This window comes from Anabas testudineus, chromosome 10, assembly GCF_900324465.2.
Source record: "Anabas testudineus chromosome 10, fAnaTes1.2, whole genome shotgun sequence".
Lineage (NCBI taxonomy): Eukaryota > Metazoa > Chordata > Actinopteri > Anabantiformes > Anabantidae > Anabas > Anabas testudineus.
Window position 1 is genome coordinate 22,013,127 of NC_046619.1, and position 16,709 is coordinate 22,029,835.

At 41.3% G+C, this 16,709-nt stretch overlaps 2 protein-coding genes across 2 annotated transcripts; one reads left to right on the forward strand and one right to left on the reverse strand.

Moving 5' to 3' along the window:
* The first annotated feature begins 354 nt into the window (after positions 1 to 354).
* Positions 355 to 3,416, forward strand: nhp2 (NHP2 ribonucleoprotein homolog (yeast)). The gene is made up of 4 exons (XM_026357580.1): positions 355 to 649; positions 1,472 to 1,541; positions 1,736 to 1,841; positions 2,085 to 3,416. The coding sequence occupies exons 1-4, from the start codon at positions 484 to 486 to the stop codon at positions 2,208 to 2,210; spliced, it is 468 nt and encodes a 155-aa protein (XP_026213365.1). The 5' UTR covers positions 355 to 483; the 3' UTR covers positions 2,211 to 3,416.
* A 9,239-nt stretch (positions 3,417 to 12,655) lies between these two features.
* foxi3a (forkhead box I3a) lies at positions 12,656 to 14,866 on the reverse strand. Its single transcript, XM_026357524.1, has 2 exons — positions 14,223 to 14,866; positions 12,656 to 13,412 (listed from the first exon to the last, which is right to left on the reverse strand). Exons 1-2 carry the CDS (start codon positions 14,731 to 14,733, stop codon positions 12,715 to 12,717), a joined length of 1,209 nt encoding a protein of 402 aa, XP_026213309.1. The 5' UTR covers positions 14,734 to 14,866; the 3' UTR covers positions 12,656 to 12,714.
* Positions 14,867 to 16,709: the final 1,843 nt, after the last annotated feature.

Here is a 16,709-nt window from a genome sequence, read left to right on the forward strand (position 1 = left end):
CAATACACATTATTTGTAATTATTTACATTGGTAATGAATTTTGTTCTCCTTGTACAGAATATTCTACATTCATTTACAATCATTAGCATAATAGTCTATAATAAGTCTTTCAGAATAAATCAGGGGGGGCACAAAGGAAAGGCAATAAGATTTGGGGGCCCTGGTCCCCCCTCTGTCCTCACCCCTGTCATTGTGTATCTTTCATGTTTATTATAATCAGTTATAAATAAGATATAATAAGACATTTGTCGTGACATTTCAGTGAGTTTTGATGATTTTAATCGTGGATCTCACGCAGAGGAACAGATTCTCTGAACTCTGTCCACGAGGGGGCGCTGATCTGTTTCCGTTCAGAGAAATAACCGAAGAAGAAGAAGCAGCTCAACCACGTGTGGTGTCCGTGTTCGGTGCGTGTTGTGATCGACAAACAGTTTTCAGAAGCAACTTTACTCGTATCAAACACAGTTTTCATCAGATCAGAAATGACCAAAGTGAAGAAGGAGAAGGGTTCAGCGGAGGCCGAGGAGGCTGCGGCCGCCGGCGGGAACGAGAAGTCTTATCAGGAGCTGATCGCTAACATGAACGAGATCGCTCAACCGCTGGCCTCCAAAAAACTCAGCAAGAAGCTGTACAAATGCGTGAAAAAGGGTAAATATGAAGCCTGGACAGCTAAAGACAGATGGTGTCGTCTCGTCTCTGCTGAAATAATCTGATCTGTGCCGATTTTCATCTCTAGCGTTTTAATGAGAGATTGCCAAACTGCATTCAAAGTAAAATAATTTAAAATATCACTTGTAGATCAGCACACGTTTCTGCGTTGTACGAAGTAAAATTAGAGTTTATACAAATCCCTGGATACTTACAGTTAATTCGGCAAAAAATATATCTTTAAAATTTCTGGGGCCATTTTCTTAGTGGGGAAGCATTCATTGAATTGATCTAAGTCATCCAGCAACCAAAGAGACACTGCACATCAACATGATGCTCGTTTAATTTATAGAATATTTAATATTTGTATTAGTCAGTTGAAGCTTTAAATTGTGTGATTGATGTTTGTTTTTTATTGGTGAGAATGTTAAAAAAAATGATTTGTTTGACTGCAAAGTAATTCAGCAAGTCGTGGGTAGTTTTCAGAGGTTTACTGTCTTTAATTAGTTTAAAATGTTTGTTTTGCTTATTCCTTTGTATCATTAAGCTTATACAGTGATTAAATTTCCCTTTTTCAATTTTTTTTTCATTTCAAGTTTCTAGTAATTATTTGAAGGCACAGGAACTTCCTGTTTCTGCCTCATGCAGGAAAATAAAACCTGTTTGTAACTTTGGGAACAGGAATGTGTGTCGTATCTCCTCACACTGAAATAAATCAGTTTTAAATTCAGGATGTCTTGAAATGGAAATGTTGCTCTAAAAACAGCTGATATTAGATTGGAGTCTGGCTCAGTGTCCTCATGGTGCTTTGTTTGGTTCCAGCTGCCAAAGTGAAGAACATCCGGAGAGGAGTCAAAGAGGTTCAGAAGTTCATCAACAAAGGGGAGAAAGGGTGAGTCTGCGGCCGTGTTTGTCACTAATCATTGTATTTTATGGATCGCTCCATCACTTCATCAACACACGTGTTGAACTCATTGAGAAAATAAGATGAACCAGCTCAGTTTGGAAAAACAAAAACATGAATTACTGTAGTATTCAAACTACATATTTGTGTATTTAAGGTTGTTAGTTGTCGTCTTTCTGCAGGATCGTGGTGTTGGCAGGCGACACGCTGCCCATTGACGTCTACTCTCACCTGCCGCTCATGTGTGAGGACAGAAACCTGCCATACGCTTACATCCCCTCAAAAGTGGTGAGTTCACGGCCAAAGAAACCAGGAACTAAAACACTAACGTAACCTCCCTGATCTTAACACATTATTTTAACTGTGAACCAAACGGTGACCTGTGAATAACATTTATTAATATTAACGATCAGAAACTCAGATTTAGACCAAAACAATCATTAAAGACAAAATCTTATGTCCCAATTTAGTCATTTTCTGTCCGAAACCTCTCGACCAAAATAAAACGTGTCTTTGTATCTCTGATTTCAGGATCTGGGTTCATCTGCAGGATCCAAGAGGCCGACCTGCGTGATCCTGATCAAACCTCATGAGGACTATCAAGACGCCTACGACGAGTGTCTGGAGGAGGTGTCCACCCTGCCCAAACCTCTCTGAGACTCGTCAGCCAATCAGGGAGCAGCTCCCACGTCATGGTCTACATGTAAATAAACCCACAGTTTAAAGGAGCAGTCCGGTGTTTTCTGCCACTGCTAAAAACAGAGGGGACAGAGGGGCTAACAGTTTCCACCTGGATCCAGTCTTTGTGCTAAGCTAGGCTAACCACATCAGAGAAGAAGAGTTTGATTCATTCACCTTCTTGATTGTTTTGTCTCTTTGTCTTCTCTTTTTGATTCTTTCAGATTTGTATCTATTTTTCTTTGTAGCCCCCGGTCTGTTTCAGTAATTTTTAGAATCAGCATCTGGTCAGTCAGCGTCATTTCAACAGATCAGTGTCTGATTCTTTCTTTACTGAACTCCGTGTCCTGACCGAACCTGCTGCTGAGATACAACACATGAATTCACTCAACTTTATTTATCACCATGAAATATCAGAGTAGAAAACATTCAACAGCTTCTCGTGTTTAACCACAGCTGAGACAGTGTTTACAGGTCAAACCGACAAAACGTGGTTTCAGCTTCACTAATGAAATAATCCTCCAACTCTGCAGTGTCCCTGAACACAGCACACGGCCGACAGACGACAAGTAATAACAAAAAACAGCTGATTTTTGGGACATTTGACTGAATTTGCAGGAGCTTGTTGGTTAAAGTGTCTCTGAAGCCAGTGACTATATTCAAAGATTGTTTGTTAGAGAAGAAGCTCAACTCTGCAACACAACTGTGGAAGCACAAGACAAATGAGTGTTTCCTTAGCTCCAGAAAATCCAACAGAGTGAAGCATCTTCACTCCAGAGGATCACATTGAGTCACTTTCTCCCAGATGATCAAATCTGTAATTTTATGGTTTTGGATCAGTAGAAGTAGGAATAATTCAAATAGTCGTAAAGTCGGAGCACGTGACCAGAACGTCCCTCAGATAATGTCATCAATACGTTTTTAAGAGAAAATCAAGAGTTGTGGGGTTTTTTTGTTTGTTTGTTTTTTTTCCAGGTGACGTCAGGTTCATGAGGTTTGTTCTGCTGACGGACGATCGCAGGGCGCAGTTAAGTTTTTATTTTAAGACGTCAGAGAAAAGAAGAAGCTGCAGACTGTCTGCTTTTATCTCTGATGGATTCTGGTGTCAAATGTGTCTTGATTACGTTTAAAGGCGACTTATTAATATTTGTTGGATGTTTTCTAATTAAATGATATAAACTTGCATCATGTGTCATTTTCAGTCTCTGAGCTCAGAACAGCTGAAATTTAAAAACTGAATGTTGAACAAAAAGATAGTGAAGCACAAATATAATCAGAATAATATTTACAATTATTAATAGACTAAAGTTGTTGTCACGGTGACTAACTTGTTATGAACTTGTTTTATTTTAAGATTAAAGTTATTTTCTGATATTTAGTGTTGAATTGACTGTAGTAAAATTTTTAGAAGTACACTAGTATTTTCACTTCTGTTACTCAGGGCTGTTAGGAAAAAGTTAATTCTCTGCAAATTTACAGGACGTCGTGCTTCAAATGAGGTTTTAAAAAATACAAATGAAAATGTTCCATCGTCTCCTCGTGTTCAGGTGGGACTTGTTTAGGTTTTCTGTATCATTTATAGTTTTATTGTTAATGTTATTGTGTTAAATCCTAAATTTCAAAGTGCTTTGAGACTTTACTGTCTTGGTTCTAAATACCAGTAAGTAAATATAAATATCAAACAAACAGGCTCATTAATGTAATTAAATTAACTCCACATTGAGCAGAACAGTAAAAATCTGCAGAAGCATCAATTTAGAGAAATCTGCAGTTTTATAAAATAAAAAGTGAAATGTGATTTTAAAAAAAGGGATGTGGGTACTTTCTGGAGCTGCTGTTTGAAATATGAAACGCTGATGGTAACTGGACTTCCTTCTTGTCAGGTAGTGACAAGTTTCACTACTTATCAAGTAGCTTCTTCAGTCTGAAGATAGTTGGTTAAAACAAATTTATGCTCCAGGTTTGGTTTCACTTCACCACTGCTCTGGTCTGATTAGGTTCGTTAGGTGAAACAGAGGAAGTGGAGGATGTGAAGGATGTGACAGTCACAGCTCTGCCTCCCTCACCTAACAGAGGTGGAGGCCTCAGACACAACCCGTCTCCTCCTGGATTGTTCTGCTGCAGTTTGACGTTTCAGCCACAAAGAGGCAGCATTCGTCAGGAGTGAACCTACAGCCAGCCGTCAGTTTATTAGGAACATCAAGCTAAAACAATCAGTCCTCCTTCAGGGAGACATTAAAGTCCAGATCAGTGGAGAGCTGCAGTGATGGTTGTTCCTCTCCACACAGCAGACCTTCTGGTTCAGACCAGGAAGAGGCCTGGCTGTGCCAAACTTCTTCCATTTCAGAATGACGGGGCCCCCTGTGCTCTTGAAAACCTTCAGTGCAGCAGAACTGTTTGGTAGTTTTCCTCACATAGAGTTGTGTGTCTTTATAAATCATATCCACTCAGTTTAATTTACCACAGGTGAACTCCAAAAACATCTGATCAACTATCAGGAGAAACAGGAGACACCTGGGCTACGTTTAAAGGATCTGAAGACTTTGTTCTTAGTGTAGATTAAAAAGACTTTGAACAATTATATCAGGCTGAAACATAACAAAATGGATAAAAGTGGATCTGAATACTTTAAGTCTTCTCTGAGGATATGAAGGTGGTTTTAGGAGGGTTATGAAACAAGTCATAAGGTGGGTTGGACCAGACATGACACTTAATACACACTAACACACTAGTATATGTATATATTATAGATATTATTTGTATATTATAGATATTTATATATATTTCCAAATGTCAGGTTAGAATAATTGACAATTAAATTTTGAACAAACAAAAGTATGTGAACCCTTTGGGATAACGTGGAGTTTTGCATGAATTGGTCATAAAATGTGCTCCGATCTTCATCTAACTCACAACAATACAAAAACAGTCTGCTGAAAATAATAGTACACAAACATTTTATGTTTTCATGCTTTTATTGAACATAACATGTAAACATTCACAGTGCAGGGTGGAAAAAGTATGTGAACCTTTGGACTTAATAACTGGTTGACCCTTCAGCAGCGACCAAACGTTTCCTGTAGTTGCAGATCAGACCTGCACAATGATCTGGAGTCATTTTGGACCACTCCTCTTCACAAATCTATTTCGGTGTAGTAATATTTTTGGGATATCTGGTGTGAATGTCTCTCTTAAGGTCATGCCACAGCATTTCAATCAGGTTGAGGTCAGGACTCTGACTGGGCCACTCCAGAAGGCGTATTTTGTTCTGTTACTTGTATGCTTTGGATCATTGTCCTGTTGCATCACCCATCCTCTGTGGAGCTTCAGTTGGCGGACAGGTTACGTTTCCCTGCAAAATGTTCGTGTCCTCCCATGTACTCCATTCATGTTTGATGTTTTCCTTATTGTAGATGTATCAACAAAAATGTTAGCATTGTACCAGACATTTCTGTAAGTCTTTAGCTGACACTCTAGGATGTTTCTTTCCTCATTCAGCATTCTGCGCTGTGCTCTTGCAGTCATCTTTACAGGACGACCACGCCTAGGGAGAGTAGCAACAGTGCTGCAACAGTAAACCCAAAACTGGTGTGTGTTTTTAAAGGGCAGGACAGCTTTCAGCAACACATCCAATATCATCACACTGATTGGACTCAAGGTTGGCTCACTCCTGGCTCCAATTAGCTCTTGGCACTGTGAATGTTCACATGTTCTGTTCAATAAAAACATATAATGTTTATGTACTATTATTTTCAGTAGACTGTGTTTTTGTATTGTTGTGAGTTAGATGAAGATCAGAACACATTTTATGACCAATTCATGCAAAACTCCACGTTATCCCAAAGGGTTCACATACTTTTTCTTGCAACTGTAGATAGTTGTTCTGAGGCATCTTGCTTACGGGCACATCAGCAGGTAGGACTGACAGAGCTGTAGCGTAGTCGACCTGCTAACTGCCAGACTTACAGCTGGCTGCCTGTTATTTGCATAACGTGTGTGTGTGAGTGTGTGTGTGTGTGTGTGTGAGGCCTGCAGCAGAAACAGAAATGATGATCAAACTTTACAACAAGCTAACAGGAGCCGAGCATCTGTTTCATCTGGTTCCATCATAAATCATCTTTTGCATTTTCACACGTGATTAATTCAGAAATTTACCCAGAAACAAGCAGATGTTCTGTTTTCCAAGAAAGTGATGTTGACCGGGGGGGAGGGGAGGGGGGCGTCGGCTCGTCATGCTGGTATCCTGAATGCTTTAGTGACAACGACCCCTATGCTTTGTGTCGTCCGTTAAACCAAAACCACAGCTGATCCAGTTTCACCCCCAGCACTCAGGGGTCGTTACCCCCCAGTAATCAGATAGTGCTGAGTTTATCTTCATACAGACACACGTAAGTGACTGACACCCTCCTCATCGACCCATAGAACCATTTCAAGGACCTCAATAACGTTTTCAAGGACTGATAAATATCTAAAAATCACCTCAGTGACTCCAAGAACCTCATCAAGGATCATTTAGTTTTTGAATGACGCTTCACATCACAACAAAGACTCCCTGAAACCCAGAGAGCCTTTCAGGAAACTTCTGCAGCTACAGCGCTTTGAAAACCTGAAACAGCCTCAAGAACCCTAATCAAGACCATCGAGCTACCTCCAGTTTTACCTGTTTACTACTGGGAATTAGTGGAACATGCTTCTTGAAATCCAAGAAGCAACAATACAACTGTAATGTGATCATTTGACCACGTGACAGTAAAGGAACCTTTTTACCTCCAGATTCCCTCATCTAGTCTTTGTCTTCTGGATCCATCCTGCTTCTTTCCACCCTTTCCCCGTCTGTTTGAGTGAGTGTTGCCTCGGGCTCAGTGTTGACAGGAGATTACGAACATCAAGGGGAGAGTGATTAAGACAACAGGTCTGAACAGGATTACAGGACCCACACAGGAGGGGGATCGACAATCAGCAGAAATCTGTTAGACAAACCTCCATTATTCCTCTTTTTTTTATGTCCTCGTGCACAAGGATTCCCGCTCAACGTTTCTCTGCACCTGCTCCGACACTTCACACAACGTCTGGTCACATGTGGATCAGGTGGATTTACTATCGCCACCAACAGCTCCTGAAATAATCTACTGAAACACACCACAGTGGTTTGTCTGGACTTCATGAAGGCCAGGGGCCAAACTGAACAAGGACCACGCTCATCTTCATCCTCAGAGATGGGATCAGAATTCAATCCCTGACACACTTTAAAGACGTTAAGTCCACAAAAGGAGCTTGTTCTCCTGTTCAAACGGTCCTGAAAGTTCAGGGAACAACGTTAGAGACTCATCATCATAAAGGTGGAAATGTTCATGTAAAGGCGGCCGACCAGGAGACATCCTGAGACGGGACCGGACGCACACGTGTCTGCTCTGACACCCTGATAAACCCCCAAAGACCAACAAGTCACCCTCATAGTCTGAATAGAACAATAATTTATTTGTGTTTTAGCCATTTAACATGCTCATCATGTCTAACTTAGATTTTGCGTTCAACACTATTTGTAGTATTTTATAACATAGCCATGGTGCTTTCAATGACCTATGGAAAAATCATAATCAGCAACCTCTACCTCTCGTGACTGTCTGATTCCTACAGTTCAACTAAAGAGGAGATGAGTGAATTTACAGCAGGTGAGAGTGAAATTAGCACAAAGCTCTTAACTACGACTCGGATCCATTCCTTCCTGTCGAGGAGACGTTGAAATGAACCTGATCGCTCCACTTTTAGAGTTACACCCATTTTGCACACACTGACTTTCAGCAGCTGTTTGGTTGGAATTAGTCACCAATATATCTTGCCTGGATATGGGCACCTAATAAATATGGTTAGGGTTAGTATGTAAGACTAGTTTGTTTGTATAACTGAGCACCCCCCACACTCCACACAAGCCCCCACCAATTCACAATATACCCAGTAATGAATGGACGGACTCCCTTTAAACTTCACCCACTGATTGGGACTGTTAATAATTTAATGTGCATAAGGTTGATAATGATAATAATCATGATATATGATGATAGTTTGTGAGGTAGAAATTGTTGTAGAGTTGTTAGAGTCAGCAAGTCAGTACCATCAGAACCAGTGTCCAGTCTGAGTCTGGAAAAAGGATCAACACGTGAAAAATGTCCCTTTATAATAGATTAAAGCTGTGAGATTAGTCACAGTTAAATGTTTTTAATCAACTGGCAGCTTTTTACCAACCACATCTCCTCTGTCTCCACATCATGCAGATTACCATCACAAAGATCAGACCCGACCTTCCACACTAACCCAACTCATCGTTCAGCCTCTGCTCATATCTGGTCCTGACCACTGCAGCGTCTTTCTGACTGTGTTACCAGCTGCACGTCTCATGTTTGATCAGTGAAAAGTGGTGGAGGTCAACTCAACAGCACCGTTACCTGAACTCCCTCATCCAGGTCTACAGTCCCTCTCTCTCACTGTGCTCTTCCAAACGACATCCTGTGGTCAGCTCACCTCCAAAGATCCCAGGTTAAACTTTCCAGTGGTTGTGTGATGGTGGAACGGTCTACACACCTCTGCAGGCTCAGCTGCCTCAGTCCCAACTTTTAAAAACCTGCTGAAAACAGAACCTCGTTGAACCTTTCTCTGCACTTGAATCAAATCCTGCACTTGTAACTGAACTCAAGCAGCAGTTCTTCTCCTTCATCTTCAGATGTTTGCGTCCAACTGTAGCTGAGGGTTGAACTGACTTTAAAACATGAAGGTAGATTTAAACACAGCAGGGACTCCTCTCGTTCAGTCGACCGTCACACACTTTGATTTTTATCCTTTTTATTAAACCTTTTCTCTCTTGTTGTTTTCGTCAAGGAGGGAGTTTTATCTGATCTGATCTGAGTCTGAGGACAGAGCGTGTCTCTGCAGACTGTGAAGCACCTTGAGGCTAATTTGAGATTTATAAATAAAATGTGATTTGATCTCAGACCGGGTGGTAAGAGACTCTGTGTTTTGCCATCACAGTCTCCATTGATGCGACATGTGGCGGTAAACACACAGCACACTTCAGTCCTCCTCCTCGTGTTTTGTCGTAAACAGTTGATGATGAAAACTATCAGATCTTGATCCGGCGGCTTTGTAGAAGTTTAACAATCAGAGGAAAGTAGAAGGAACGTGTTTTACTGGAGCAGAGAGTGAAGACGAGACAGTTAATGAACGTCCTGCACGAACTCTGTTTGGATTTGTGGGTTTTATTTTCGGTCTGTCAGGTCAATAAACTGTTATTTCACTGAAGTCTTCAGTAGATCACACAGGTTAGGTTGTTTGGGGGGGGTCCCTCTTTAATCCATGAAGAGGTCGTTTTTTCTTGGCTGACGTGCGTTTTGTGTATGTTGTTAATAGATCAGTGGTTTCTAACAGATACTCAATCCCACAGGACACCAACAAGAAACACCTGTCGATCACACGTCCCGGTTGGTTTTCTTATGAAGGGTCTGTTTAGTTTATGTGTCTGATCAGCAACATGAAATAAAACAAGAGTCCAACAATAAGAAGAAAACCTTCATTAGTCCCACAGTGAGGAAAGTGTTCAGTGGACAGAAACAACTGTTTGATTGTGGTATGTTCTATGTGTTGTTGGATTAATATATAATTCACATCTTCTTGCTGCAGATTGTTTTGTATTTTCTGGTTCACGTTTAGTTTTCATCTTTAGCTTTAGTGCAGCTAATTATGATTATTTAAAACATTTTCATGCAGCCAAACACAAACCAGGTAATGATGCTTTATTGGTCTTGTTCTGATGTTGCTCAGTGTTTATTGTGACAATAAAGTTCATCTGAGTGTGTCCTCAGGGCCGAGCTGTCACTGGACACGAGGAGCGTAAACAAGCAGCACACTTACAGCGCCGCTGACCCTGTCGGCTGATCACACGCTGCCTGTCCTGGTTGTGTTGTAAACAGTTCTCAGGACTCTATCAGATTCTCTCAGAGGAATTGATCAGCTGATGCTATCAGGGAAAGTGTGCTGTCTGTTAACTGCCTCATACACATCAATGGGCAACATGATGACTAAACACAGCATGAAGACACAGAGCAGCTTGAACTATAGATTCTATAGATGACTAGAGGTTTATATAGACGAGTGTGTGAGGAGCTGCTGGTATTTTAAATATTACTACCGTCCTGGACAAAGTGAACCTGAGCATTAACAGAGCTAATAAACATATGTTGGATTTAGTTTCGTTAAAACTCATCGTGTTGTTGAGCAGCTGATTAAACACGTGATTAGATAAGTGAGCGGCAGTTGAAGGATAAATCACAAAAACTGAACCTGGACGAGATAAAGTGCTCTGACCAGGCTCGGAACAAGTGAAGCTTGATGAGACACTGTTTAGTCAACTGTTGGTTTTTAACCACTTTGATAACATACAGAACTCCATTAGGGAATTTGGACGTTGTGCATATGATAAATTTAAATGATTTAATTAAACACCTTTTCAAACCGGTGTCAAAGCTGTGACTGATCCTTTAAGTCCTGGATATTTAAGTTCTGTGCTGCTGGTTGAACACGTTGAACACAATGAGCTCTCGCTCAGTTGTGACCTGATCAAACTTCAGTCAAAGGAAACAATCAGCAGCTTATTGGATAATAAAAATCCCTAGTTTCAAATTTGCATCTGTTTTGTTTTCTTTGTGACAGAAGTGATCTGACCCGAGATCAGATGAAGGTGAAACCTCGGAGCTTCTTTCCCACAGCAGTTAAACAGCCGTCACTTCACAGTCTGTGGGAAATCAGAGCACCCACAGTCGGTCGTTGCTGCTCAGGATCTGCTGACTGAAATATTTCCAGCTGTAATCTGCTCCTTCATCTCTGCTGTTGACTCGTCTTGCACAGGAAACTGCTGAGTCACTTCAAGTCAAACAGACAGAAGACAGCTCGGGGGTTTCCTCCCTGACAAACTCTGTTTAAAGGTCATGACCCTGCACCGGCTGCATACCTGTGGGAACAACTTTATGATGATCTTAATTGTTTTGGTCAGGTCTTTTCATTTGTGGATGTGATTAGATGTCATACTAACATAGACGCTGTGTAATGACTTTATAAAAGTTAATGTAGTGAAGATTTGAACAAGTTTATGACTCAACAATTCATTCATTAACAAAATACAATCTGCACAATGTCTTATTTGTCTGTGGTGCCCAAACATTTGCATGCACCTGTAAATTCAGTGGTTTTATTTAGTTGCGTCTTCCTTGTCCTCCATCCTACTGAAGGTTTTTCCTTTTGCTCCTCTACGTTTCCTCTTTCTCTGTTTCATTTGACAACAAACTGCCCTAGTGCCCGATACTTTGCAGCTGTTACAGGCTGCACCAGTCGTCTGTTTAATGAAAATTCCCAGGTGCCAGTCTGCAGCTGGAAACACTGATCATTCACTACACTCTGACCTAAAACTTTTCCAGAGACTTACAAGTGAGGTACAAAGCAAAAGCCTTAAAGTAAAGTGCTCTAGAAAGAAAGTGTAAGATTTTAAATGCAAAGAAAAATTCAAAGGGTTTTGTTTTCAGCAGGTTTTTGAGGTGGGGAGGTTGTTCCACCATCAAAGAACCACAGAGCTGAAAAGTTTAGCTTTAGCTTTAGGATCTTTTGAGGGGAGGGGACCACAAGACGTCGTTCTCTGACAGAGCGCAGTGAGCGAGAGGGACTGTAGAACAGGATGAGAGAGTTCAGGTACTGGTGCTGTTGACTTGACCACTGTGTAGGTAAGAGTTCAGACTTTGAACAGGGCAGAGATCTGAAAAGTGGTGTAACAAGTTCTTTTTACTGGTCAAACATGAGACAATGAAGTACTTGAAGTATTTTTAAGTATAAAACTTGTGTCAATAGAAACAAAGGCCGCCAGTTTATATGATCTCCGCTTTATTTCTACAATTTAGGTTTTACCTTCATTTTTGTGGAAAGGTCCAAACACCAGGAGCACAACCAGAGGGTGCCCGGGGGGGGGGGGGGGGGGGCACCCCCAGCCACCACACAGGACACACAGAAATTAGACTTATGATTCTAAAGGACATTAGATCTACAGCACAAAGCACAAAATTTAGACTGAAATAAAAACTACAAATGCTGCTACATATAATGGTTTATAACATATTACTTTATTTTATGTGTTTAATGTTTGAACATAATGTTTCTTACTATTTGTTGACTATTTAGAGAAATTGAAAACATATAAAGTTTCATATTTATGGATTTTAAGTAGTCTTTAATGTATGATTTAATGCATCATGTTTGTTTAATGCCAATAAATAAGTAGAACATTTGATGGAGAAAACTTTTTTTTATTTTACATTGAACTTATATTTACACTATAAAAATTAACTTATTAAAAAAACATTCAAAAACATAAATACAAACATTCACAGCTCAGTGCACCAAACCTTAAAATCCAACCAGTCAGTTTAACTTTCTCAGTTCAGTTTCCCTGTTAGAGAACCAGAGAGTCCAGGGGCAGAGCGTCAGTGAAGCCCCCAGAGAAGAGAGGCTCACACTGGGCCTGCAGCTGCTGGAGCTGCTGGAGCTGTTGGAGCTCTGGTAGAGGACAGGCTGCTGTCTGCAGGTCGGTGTAGAAAGGTGGAGAGTCCGTCTCAGGGCAGCTGAGGGGGGAGATTTGTGGGGCAGTTGATTGGGAGGAGGAGAGGCAATGAAGACCTGGAGGAGGAGAGGAGGAGTGATAGAAAGAGGAGTAGGGAGGAGTAGATGAGCTGCAGGTGTCCCACTGCGGCACCACAGCACCAGGTGAGTAAGAGGAGACATATCCCTGACAAGGTGGAGGAGGGGGGGAGGCATGGTCCACCACCTGCATATAGAGTGAAGAGGGGGCAGGCAGAGGGGGGTGGGAAGCCTGCAGGTGACACAGCAAAGTATTGAGGGTGGAGGTGGTGCCCGAGAAAGGAGGGAGCTCAGTGTCGTCAGCACCGCTGTCGCTGCAAGGCATGCTGGGAAGTTTGGGGCTGGGCTCTGATATGGAAACATCAGAGGAGGAAGAGGAGGAGGAGGAGGAGGAGGAGGAAGGTTCCTTGCTGGTTGTATCTTTATCCGACTTCCTCTTCCTCTTGCGGCGAAAGTTTCCATTGTCGAACGTCTTCTCACAGTTTTGGTCGAGAGTCCAGTAGTTTCCTTTACCTGCAGAGAGGAGGAGGAAGAGGAAGAGGAAGAGGAAGAGGAGGAGGAGGAGGAGGAGGAAGAGGAGACAGAGGAGGAAGAGGAGGAAGAGGAGGAAGAGGAGGAAGAGGAGACAGAGGAGGAAGGTTAAAGAAGCAGCAGCAATTTGTTCATTTTCTCATCATCACACACCAGGAGCATTAATTATTATTATTAAAGTGACAATTAACTATTTAAACTTCAGTGATCACAGTAAATGTGAGTTTCGCTTCACTGAAGTTCCTTTAAAAAAACGATACTTTTAGTGAGTTGACCAGTTATTCCTCTAGTTTACTGATCTTTTAGTTTTAGACCAGGAGTGGGCTGCCCTGGTCCTACAGCACCACAGTCCTGCTTGTTTTCCAACACTGCTGATTACCTGGATCAGGTGTGTTCAGCCAATCAGATGGTTGGAAAATAAGCAGGGCTGCTTACTCATGTTTTAGACTTTTAATTTAAAGTCAAACAAAACTATAACTTCACAAAACAACGTGAATAAACTCACTGTAACCAATGTAAGACATTTTGCTTTTAAAGAAAATGTTATTTTGATGTAAAATACAAAAAAAATAAAGTTGATTTGACATAAGTTTGATGCAGTAGGTAATTTTTTAACCTGTAAAACATTTCAGCCAATTAAAGCCTATTTCCTGTTATCATGGTAAGTTACTACAAAATAAAAGCCCAGAAACTAAATCATTGGTTTCAATTCTCTGCAGACTGATCTTCATGGAAACTGTCTGACCTTTGCAGTGAACAGGTTACACGACAATCTCAGGTGTTCTGTCTTACCTGGGTCATTCTTGTCACGGGGAACTTTTTGGAAACAGTCGTTGAGTGAGAGGTTGTGTCGGATGGAGTTCTGCCACCCGGCCTTGTTGCGGCTGTAGAATGGGAAGTTTTCAGACACGTACTGGTAAATTTGGTTGAGTGTTAGCCGCTGCTCTGGGGCGCTCTGGATTGCCATTGCTATTAGAGCAGAGTAAGAGTACGGTGGGCGGACCAGCCGCAGCACGCTGTCTGGGGTTGAGAACCAGGGGCCACCAGGGAGCAGGGGCCTCGGAAGGCCGTAGAGATGGGGGAAGAAGCCTCCAAATGTTGGGGGGAGTCCGAGGGAGAGTCCTGGAGCTCCAGAGCCGGGGTTGCTGGATGGTGAAGCTGACAGGCCGGACTCAGGTGGAGCTGGAGGGCTGTACAGGTTGAAGTGAGGGGAATCAAGGTCCAGAGAGGGAATCTGCTGCTGGGGGAGGGAATGTCCACACAGTGGGGGGGACAGACCCTGGTCTGGAACAAAGGACGCCATATTGGAAAAAACTCTTCTTCTACTTTTTTTTTGTTCCTTCACTGTCGTGTCCTAAACGTCCTCTTCAGCTCAGCTCCAACAAACAAGTGCTCGTAAAAAGAAGATGAAAACGTGGGTTTGTAGAAGCCACACGGCTGCTCTCCGGCTCTGTACACCTGCTGCTGCTCACCTGAGACTCTTATAGTCTGGCCACCCCCCTCACGGATGAGCTGATTGGCTGCCTGTGCACGTACAGTGAGAGTGTGTGTATTTGCATGTGTGTGTTGTGGGGGTTGATTTGAATAAGAACAGGTAAAATTCCTCCTCTCAGGCAGATAAGAGCCTGAGGACTTAATGCTGAGGTGTGCCGACACACACACACACACACACACACAGTTTGACAAATAAGTGACCAAGACAGAGAACATTAGAATCTAAACTCCAATACGTAAAAGTTGGTTAAAACAAAAATGTGACCCTGATATTTTATCTGTTCTAACATGAGGTGGAGAATGATGTAATATCCCCAGACGGGATTTGGTTTGTGACACATGTGGAGATAACAAAGTCGTAACTCAGTCAAATGTAAAAACACAGACATGAAACACATGTTGATGTCACTCGGTGTGAGCTCCACTTCCTGAAGATATCATTTTTACTGATGTCCATCCAGAATTAACCTCCAATAACCCAGTGGGAAATCAAACAAGAAGAGGCTTCAGAACCTGCCTGAAAATCTTGAGTTGTCTGTACATCCGCAGCTGTGCTGCTAATAGCTTTGTCTGCCACTTTAAATCTATTAACTACTATTTTATTTATTGATTAATCTGATGGTTTCCATCTAGGTTAGGTAATTAGTTAAATAGGTAATTAATGAAGAGTAAAACCTTCTTAAAACACCATCACTTAGAAAAAGAAATCATAAATATCGTATTATAAAGGTATCATAAAGAAGGTGCAGCCAACAGATATTTGTGGTTTATTGCTAAAAATAACTGGAGCTCCTTGATGGCTCGAATGGTTGCAGCTCACGGTTCGACTGTATTTGTACTGCCCTCTCTTCTTCAATGTTTCCTGCATATGTCCTTACTAACAATATGAATAAGAAATAATAATAACAATACAAATAATAACAATAAGTGAGATGACCAATGTATTATCCAAAACAGGAGATGTGAAGGTTATGAAAAAGACACTACTGTAAAAGAGGAGAGGAGCTTTAATAATGTGCTTTATTTGACTTTATGGTCTCTTGTAATAATATGTTTCTAATAATAATAAACATCAACAGTTCCACAGAAAACTGCAGCTGAAGAAGGTGGAGCTGATTTTAATCACTTTAAAGTGTTTAATTAATAAAAAATGCATCTTAAATTATTAGTTTATTATATTTAGTTCTGCATCTGCAACGTAATTAAAGCTGATAAACTGGTAGAGAAAAATAACATTAAATAGAAATATCTTAAATTTTACTTAAGTAACAGAAGCAGTACCACAGTGTAGAAATAATCAGTTGCAAGTAAAAGTAAAAAATGAAGGATCGTAAATTGAAAAAGCATGAAAACAGGTGGCTGGACACCAAACCGATTTCTGTTCTTATCTGTTCACTCTGTGCCAACAAGGATGGATTCAACCTCAGGTGATTTACACCTGTGTGTGTGTGACGACAGTTGGAGTTGGCAGCAGTAATCTTCGCCCGCTGGTGCAGCCGAGGACGACGCAGACATAACACAGACAGTCAGAAATACAACTGACTGATGTCTGGGATTATATGGGCGGTCGGGTTGGGGGTCTTCGTTCTTAGTGTGGGGGCTCATGGGAAAGTCACTAATACCTTTAACTGTCACATACCTACCATCATTAGAAAAGTAAAACAGTAAAGGTTTAAATAATGGCTCTTAATACGTTTATCTTATAAACCCAACATATGAATTAATCCTTTAAAATCCTCACTAGTCACTAGTTGAAATTATAACAATAATTAGGAGTGAATTATC

Excerpts from the sequence above, each read along its gene's own strand:
- nhp2 (XM_026357580.1), top strand. The coding sequence starts at position 484 with ATGACCAAAGTGAAGAAGGAGAAGGGTTCAGCGGAGGCCGAGGAGGCT. Across the intron at positions 650-1,471 it reads GTACAAATGCGTGAAAAAGG|CTGCCAAAGTGAAGAACATC; the intron begins GTAAATATGAAG and ends GTTTGGTTCCAG. Across the intron at positions 1,542-1,735 it reads ATCAACAAAGGGGAGAAAGG|GATCGTGGTGTTGGCAGGCG; the intron begins GTGAGTCTGCGG and ends GTCTTTCTGCAG.
- foxi3a (XM_026357524.1), bottom strand. The coding sequence starts at position 14,733 with ATGGCGTCCTTTGTTCCAGACCAGGGTCTGTCCCCCCCACTGTGTGGA. Across the intron at positions 13,413-14,222 it reads CCGTGACAAGAATGACCCAG|GTAAAGGAAACTACTGGACT; the intron begins GTAAGACAGAAC and ends TCCTCTCTGCAG.